Source organism: Vicia villosa, linkage group LG3 (genome assembly GCF_029867415.1).
Source record: "Vicia villosa cultivar HV-30 ecotype Madison, WI linkage group LG3, Vvil1.0, whole genome shotgun sequence".
NCBI lineage: Eukaryota > Viridiplantae > Streptophyta > Magnoliopsida > Fabales > Fabaceae > Vicia > Vicia villosa.
In genome coordinates this window covers 149,286,549-149,295,140 of record NC_081182.1, presented here as the reverse complement: position 1 = coordinate 149,295,140, position 8,592 = coordinate 149,286,549, and the positions used below count along the sequence as shown (strand labels likewise).

Genomic DNA, 8,592 nt, shown 5'->3' with positions numbered 1-8,592 from the left:
AGTTTCTCCCTCTATTTGTAATTTTAGGTTTGCTTTCTTCCTAAGCCAAAACCCAAAACATAAAAGCCCAAAATACCTATTTTAGATCCAAGTTGAAATATTGTGTGAAGCTAACTGTTTCGAGAACTACATATACAACTCGACAGACTAATTTTTCAACAATCTTATGTCAACCAACATATGCTGCTTCGACACAAAGAATTACAATTTAACACACTTAAACAATGTTAATGGATCAAATTTAAAAAAATGACCAAAATTGTTGCTTTGGTATACATACATTCGATTTTCTTTTATAGAAATTAAACTTTATAAACATAATTAAAAATCATATTAATTTAATTGTTTTGTTATTTTTTCTATTACTACTAAATCATATATAATTTAATATTACCTTTCCTATAAGACAAAAAAATCATATATTATTTATTTTTATTATTTTTTCAATTTTTAATTATTTTATTATTATTAATTATGTATTATATTTTTAATTAAATTAAAAACCAAATTTTTTAAAATTTTACTTAGAAAAATGTCAAAAACAACCAAATTGGCATGTCAGAATTTGCCAAAAAATTTATTGGGGCATGGCAATTTGAGGATATAATTTTTAGGGTACTTTAATCAAAAACTTAAGAAATCCGTCAGAAAAAGTTGGTATTTTGTATAAAGTTGAAAACTTACCCATGAAGCTCGTTAACACCAAAAACAGATTTAATCACATGGGATCCAAACAAATAAAACTATAATTGGATACTGTTACATCTTTCAGTGCTGGTCAGACAAGGTGACACAGATATAAACAAGGAAACCTATACATGTTTCTGTAATAACCATTACTAAGCAGATTATCATTGCCTCTTTGCCAATGTCTTCCTCAAGCCTTTAACGATCTTTGCGAACCAAACCAAGTTCATGACAGATAGCACCATTGGCACAATAATTACCAAAATCTGCCCGATGATGTGCATATGCTCAACCTGTTGAATAATTGAGGAATAGTGATTCTTAGTTGTTAAGCAGGCATGGTGGTATAGGCACAATATACTGCATTGTAAACACTGATCCTTTTACCTCCACTACATGATGAGAGTATAGATTGTAGTTTTGGTTGATAATGAGATATGTAGATGTTAGAGAATGATATTGTATGAAACAAATAGATCCATAATCTAAACCAGTTATCTTCCAAGATAAAATGCAGATACAACAGCCATTAGCATATTCATCTTTGAGAGTGAAGAAGAATAAATAATTGATCTTAATTGCATGAGAGATTCACTGTCAGCCTTGAATATTTATAGAAATAGGATTACAATCAAGACCATTAATTATAGGGATAGGAATAAGTGTCTGTATCTATCTAATTATTTACAATCAGAAAGATATGTAGATGATAAAGGAAAGTAAATCAGAATAGTCTTTCAATATTTGTCAAATACCTTTGTGACTCCATGTCATGTCTTCCTCTCATATTCTGTATACCCTATCTCGAAAGATATATTATGTGGTCTTACTGATTTGCAATTACCAATTATCTTTAATGATTTATCTATCTCAAATTCCAAAATTTTGGGGCAAAATGAATAGCTTTGATCCTCCTTTAGTGTTTCGAATATTACTGAAAAGTGAAAACAATTCCATGGCTTGAAGAGAAGCCTTGTCAAAATAGTTAGAGTTTAGTGTAACTATGTCGTTAGTATTGTTCAAAAAGAAAAACTATGAGTGAAGAAATTCTAGTTGTGAGCTTAGCCTCTCATATTTGCATGGTAAGGCTTGTCAATAGACAAATAATGATTTCGACCCTTTCCCTAACCCTGTCCCGTGACAAGTGCTACATAGCATAATGTTTTTCCTTTTTTCTTTGAAAGGGGTACGAAAGTAATTCCTTCACTGCTCCGTGACACATTTGATTTAAGTATCTTGTGTTTCATTATCTTACCTTTAGTAAGTTTCTTAAATTCTTCACTACCTAGCTTTGGTGCTTAAGGATTGATAAACTTAGCACCTTCTCTATCTATCCTCTAACTATACTATTGCTTCATTCACTCGCATCTTATTATTTTGTTTAACAAATCTTGCAACCAGAGCAGCCCCTGCAAAAGAAGACACATGCTCGACCGTCGTTATCTGATGCCTCTGATATTCCAGCTGACGAATTGCCACCTTCATAAGCTCCATCACCCGCCATCACAGTCAGAGCGTCTTTATAGCGCGTGAAAGTCATTTGCCACACTCTGCTTATCCGTTTGAGCCACCATCAGTTCCTGCCCTTGCAATTTTTCCTCCCATTTCTATTGGGACCCCTTCCAGCTTGTGATCCCATGTTTGCGTTGTGTTCGGGAAGTTTCTTTTCAGACCTTATGTTTTTCAGTTTTTCTACTGTGTTTCTCTCTTTGGTATTATTGGAGGTCTTTGGCTGTGATTTCATGTCCGGAACACCTACTATTGAGTCCCAAAAGACAGCTACAAAGGATGATTGCACTAAAAGGGGTTTGATCTCTTTTTCATTCCACGGAACACCCACTATCACAATTGAAAATTTGAATGGTAAGAATTATTTGAATTGGTATTCATGTGTTGAGCCATTGTTCTTGGAGCAAAGTCACTTGGATCATTTTACTAAGGCTTCAGAGATTGATGCTTAGTTAAAAGATGATTTGGAAAGGGTCATTATCAACCCGTATCTCTGTTGTAGAATTTTATTAAGCCACGTATAGGACATGTTAGGTTTGGCATAAGGCTAAAATCTTTAAGCTAACAATATCCTGTTTGTAGTTTAGCTACCCTTCAGATTACTTGCCTGATCAAGATTTAGCTAAATATTTAGCTTGAGCTCAATCCACTCCACTATTGACGAGCTCAAACTTATATTGCTTAGCAATGATCTTGTGGCGAAGCTTGACAATATGTTTATGGAGTTTATCATTCCTCAGTCTTCCTAAGGACTGTATGGTCCTATCTGGGATCAAGATTTGAAAAATGCCACCAATCCTACGGTGCAAGAGACTATTAATTGTTTCAGCCGAGTTTCTTTACAAGGTGATAACATCTAGACCGCCTCTGAGTCCCCTGCACTTATGTTTAACTCTAGTGATTGTAGCAGTGGAGATTGAGGACGTGGTTGTGGTCAAGAACGTAGTATAGGGTGTAGAAGTAATCTCCATTCTATTGTAATTATTGTAGGAATGATGGGCACACTCCTTACACACTATAGACAAGCTAAACATGGAAATATGAAGTTTATCTGATTCCTTCTCAAAAAATCGATTTGATAACAAATCACCCCACTTTTTGTATATGATATTGATAAAATGCTCCTTCCGTTTCCTAAGACAAGGGTTAGCTATTGTAAAATCAAAAACAGAATTAAAATATAGGATAGTTTAACCCTTTGCATTTCCTTCATATACACTATACCCCTCATGCACGCTCTAGTATGAAGTATCCTTTTAATGCCTTATGCACACTCTAGTGTCTTCTTATTTTCAGAGCACACAAGCATGAAAATATAAACGGCACATTTTTTGTTTAATTTTGATTTTAAAAAAATTTTAAAACTTTGTATTCAGCCTTGCGCCGACTAATCCAAGGGGACCAATCCCACCGTCCACTTGCGAGGCCCCTATTTAAAGTCAAAACAAAGCTTCATAGGTACTGCCCCAACACAGAAACCCAAGCCTTCACCAACAGGTCAAAATGGAATGAAAATAAGCTATACCAAAAATATACTTTTCCCTTTTTATATATTGTTATAGAATATAGATTATGCGTTTATACCATTAATCATGTAATCTGTCCAGAAAAATATATTCAAATAACAGCCTTCCCACCAAAAGCTATCCTGGTATCCCAGTTTCGATGATTGCCATTTCGCGCCGCTATACGGAATTAACAACATTTTTACTGAGAAAATTAATCCCAACGACACTTCTTGAAATAACCCTTTGAAAACCTCCCAAAATCTTATTTTTGGTGGTATTGTAATCCTACTTGAGTTTTAAATTCATACATATATTTTTTAAAAGGCTAAGAATTGAAGTCAAGATCTACAACCTATTAAGCACCACACACAAGAAAATTTTCAAATTGAGTGTTAATAGTAGTTACCTGATCAAAGTGCAGGTACACATGGTAAAACATGTAAACAAACAAAAGTATCCTGGCAACCTGCAAATAGACGATATCGGTAAGCAAGTTCAATAAGCCCAGAATGAGAATTATATGTAATCAACATGAAATGATATCTTAAATAAGGATACTGCAACAAACATGACAAGAGCTATACAAATGTATTTCAAACTGCAGCGGTTTAACCCACCATCCAAGCAAGGAATATTACAACCCCATTGATGAGATAAGCTTTGGATCTTTTCAAACCAGCTACGTCGAGATACCTTCACAAAAAGAAAAAGATTACATGACATGTTAAAATTAAGTAATAAACCTAGGAGAGCAAGATTACCATCTCAAATTGACTCCTGGAGTAGTTGTTTCGGAGATGAGGACCATGTATGTGTAAAGCTGCCCTTCCCCACTCAACATTGAATACGCTACTGCTACTAATGAAAAGAGATGATGAACCACCTGAACCAATGTTAACATTAAGTGAAGTTAAATCCCGGCCTTAATCATCTCCTGCTAAGTTCCTCCTATAAATAAAATGTCTTAAAATTGAATAAGAGTATTCAACTACATAAGACAGTTAGCTTAAGCAATGCAAGTTAAGAAGATATTATGCTTACATACTCATATCCACCAAGAGAAGGAAAAAACCAAAGGATCATCGCTAAATCAAAAATGAAGTAACCAACAGAAACCTGTGGAAACAAATATCAAACATAAGATATAAAGACTTCTTTACCAGATAAAAAAATATGATGTTGGTCACAAAAAAGAGATGTTAAAATGTGATCATAACGATGTAGGTTATAACAATTCAAAAATTGATCTGAATCATTATGAGAAAAAAAAAAGTACGAAGAATATGAATTATTAAGTTCCATTAGATCCCAACCATCCATTCTAATCACACAAAAAAAAAAAAAAAGCAATGTGATTTATATTAAATTAAATAACATAAACTATAAAATGTGCACCACAGCAACAAAGGATCATCTGAGTAACAAACAATCAATGAAAATAGTTTCATAAGGAAAACAAACATTCTTTGACCATAAACGTTGAAGGCCAGATAAAAAATATTAATAGATGACACAATTTCATACTATGTTCATACAAGTTAACAAGATTCTTTTATAGTTTCATATACTTGGAAGTCCTAATCCCTCACCTGAAAATGGAATTTATTGATCTATCATAGCAAGTCCCAATGCCAAAAATAAATAAAAACCTAAACGAATCAAACAGTGTCCTTGCTACAATGATGCAACAGACAACATTTCTTAATCATATCAGATTCCCTGCCTAGCTAATTTATGTCTGACTAGGTAGTTTTTCTGTTTCTTCTCTCATCATGTAATTATATAGTACTTGAAAATTAACTCGGGCAAGTAATTCATCACCATTTTATAGTGTTAGTTAGTACTAAATCTAAGGCAGAAAAACCAAATTGTAATCAAGTTGGTGTAAATCTTATATAAACCTCACACAAATAAACTCTATATCCTCATTTCAGTCACTCGACAAATTTTATTTTCAAAAACATCCCTTCAGTTCAGATTGACATAATTACAAGATACATTGTTTTTCACGTGTCAGATTTATATGTAATGCAGAATTTTCTTTAGACTCGCAAGCCTATATTTGACAAAACTTCACAGGTTAAATTTCACTCTCGCAAGAGATAAAACATAACTATACCTAATTAGCAGATCTAGTTTTCACTTGTGACTAATTCTGTAACCTAGAAACCCAAGATCAAAATCAAAATATTTAGACTCCAATAATTTCGGAATGCAGCTTTTGCTATCACAGGCTCTAGAATTTGTGTTTGAACAAAAACCCATGTAAGATAATAACATTAGGGAGAATAAAGGTCACCCGTAGGTTTATCTCAGATACGATATTAGTAATAGATGAAACTCAAAGGAGAAAAAAGGAGACCATTCTTACCCCAAGTGCAAATGTTGACAAAGAAGAGTTTCGAACTGTAATAGGATCAGGAGACTGGTTGTCAGAAAATAAATTTGAGCAAAACACCAAATATAATGACATAGCCGTTATGAAAATTGAATGAATAGTTGATACAGATCTGCACAATAGTAGAAGTCCATAAATACTCTATATCATGAGCAACAAAAGAAAGATATTTTACACTCAAGGAAACATCCAGTTACCGGTTGTTCCACTCAATACGTTGGATTTTTGAGAAGCTGGAATAGGTCTTAAAGTAATTAGTACCAATGAGATGAGTAAGATCATAGATCTGAAAAACAAGCAACGCAATATGTAAAGTAGCAAAATAACAATAATATCACTAGATTATCATATAATAAGAAAACAGAATGACCGCATACTAATATATAAAATACCAGTTTGCAAGCAAGAATGCCACCAATAACAGAAGTATATGGAATCAAAGAGTCTGCTAGTATATAATCCTTCACGAACATATTAGCCTGATCCTGGTAAGATTTAAACGACACCATTTCATTCGAGTCCGACATTGTAGCACTATCCCCTTGGTTGAGAAATCTTTTATAGACAGTTTTATTTTGCTTTCCCCTTAAGTCACCTACTATGTATGCAAATACAGTTTTAAGACATGTGTTAAAAAATGAAACCCGAAAGGATGAATCACAATATCACTTATCTTTGAAAGTGATTTAAGTTACCGATAATATTAACCTTTATAGAAGTTATTTGTATTCAGCTCAGGAAAAAAGACAATTTGAAAATTCAGTCAACAACTGTCTGTAGTGTAGCAAAGAGACTGATTCTGCAAATAAATTTTTCGTTAGATGAAATCAAACTGTTTCTAGGAGGAAAGAAGACGGTCAGAGAAAATTAAGAAAAAGTTTTTTTATCTCAATATAGAAAATAATACAGAAGGTCACACCACCAAAAGAAAAACATTACTATCAAAGAGCTTTCTAGCTTCTAGCATCTCTCTCTACCTGTGAAGCACTGACACGGAAACACGACACCGGTAATACTTTGAAAAAAGGAAAAAAAGAAATGTAATCACAAATGTCGGTGTCAGTCTGATGCAGACACACCTTTTTTCAAAAGGTGTCGGTGCGACAGAGCTCTCTCTATATATACTTTGCACGCCAATTCTGAGAGAGGAACCATCCAGCTCATGAAATTGAATCCATAAAAAACAATCTTATCCTAAACCAACATAAACGCGTAAAAAGCAGAAATTTCATAACACGTTTTCTCATTGATCCCACCAAAATCATGCTCGAATTCTCAAATGTAACAGCTCAGCAAATGAGAAATTTTACAGATCCTCCAACCCACAGTAAAAAAAAAAAATCATTTATATAACTGAAACTGAAACAAAGAATCACTCATCATAGGAGCTACCAGAAAAAGGGGAATTCTAACATTCTTCAATCTCGAAACACTAACAAACGGTTGCACATATTATCCATAATAGTGAATTAATTAAAATCAATCCTAATCAATTACAACTCTAAACAATAATACTCAGAAGAAAAAAACAGGTTTAGTCCTGAGTATCAGTAACTAGTACTCAAAGTAACTAAATTCAAATCAATCATTTAACATAACCATGGTGAGATAAAAAATGATAAGTACATTTAAAAATTAACAATAAATAAATGCTTCACACAAAAAAAAAAAAAAAAATCATCATCATCATCATCATTTAATAATGAAATCTCAGAAAGTTTTATTGCTATTCAAAACAGTGACATCATCCATGATTCAATTAAGGTAAAAAAAAAAAAAAATAGAAACTTTTTGGTACATGAAAATAGAACCATATAATCTAAATATCCAAATTTTCCAATTGATCCATTACCACCAACCAACACATTCATTTCCCATTTCACAAATTTCAATAAATATTAAAAAACAATCATTTATCATTAAACTTGAGAAAATATGAAATGCCACCTTGAGAGTAAGGATGAAAACATCATACCCAACCAAACGACAATGTGATTTGGGATTTTGCGAGTTTGTGTTGGATTGAAACTTCGGAGGAGTGGCGATCTAATGCTGCGTTGATTTGAGATGAATTGAGAAACGCATTGATTGATTTGGGAGAATTTGAGAAAACCCTAGAATGATGAAGATCATGAAAAGATTGTTGGATTCACATGATTTTGTTACGTAACTATTAGCAAAGTGCCAACCGCTAATTTTATTCCCCATGTTTTTTTTTTTCAGGTGATAGGATAATAATACTATTATTCTTGTCTTAACATACTAATATTTTCACGAATTAATACTATATAGTATATAGTATTATTGATTATTAAATGAGATTGATATTTAATGAGCTGTGAAAATTTTAATTTTACACATTCATTCAATGAAATTATATATACAAAAAATCATTTTTTATGCTAGTTTTAAAAATATTTTAGTAAATATTTGGCATATTTTATTAGATGTATATGTGTAAAAGAATTTAAATCTACTACATTAAATTAA

The 8,592-nt window shown here is 32.5% G+C and overlaps 1 protein-coding gene across 4 annotated transcripts; it reads right to left on the bottom strand.

The window, feature by feature from the left end:
• Nucleotides 1-713: 713 nt before the first annotated feature.
• LOC131662497 (uncharacterized) lies at nt 714-8,314 on the bottom strand. Of its 4 annotated transcripts, none has more exons than XM_058932294.1 (10): nt 8,050-8,314; nt 6,811-6,901; nt 6,495-6,700; nt 6,300-6,388; nt 6,076-6,214; nt 4,746-4,820; nt 4,466-4,587; nt 4,322-4,397; nt 4,111-4,170; nt 714-980 (listed from the first exon to the last, which is right to left on the bottom strand). In XM_058932294.1, the coding sequence occupies exons 3-10, from the start codon at nt 6,627-6,629 to the stop codon at nt 852-854; spliced, it is 825 nt and encodes a 274-aa protein (XP_058788277.1). In that variant the 5' UTR covers nt 6,630-6,700; nt 6,811-6,901; nt 8,050-8,314; the 3' UTR covers nt 714-851. The 4 variants fall into 4 exon arrangements, with proteins under 4 accessions (XP_058788277.1, XP_058788276.1, XP_058788275.1 ...); XM_058932293.1 differs by having other exon boundaries at nt 6,495-6,697; XM_058932292.1 differs by having other exon boundaries at nt 8,078-8,314.
• Nucleotides 8,315-8,592: the final 278 nt, after the last annotated feature.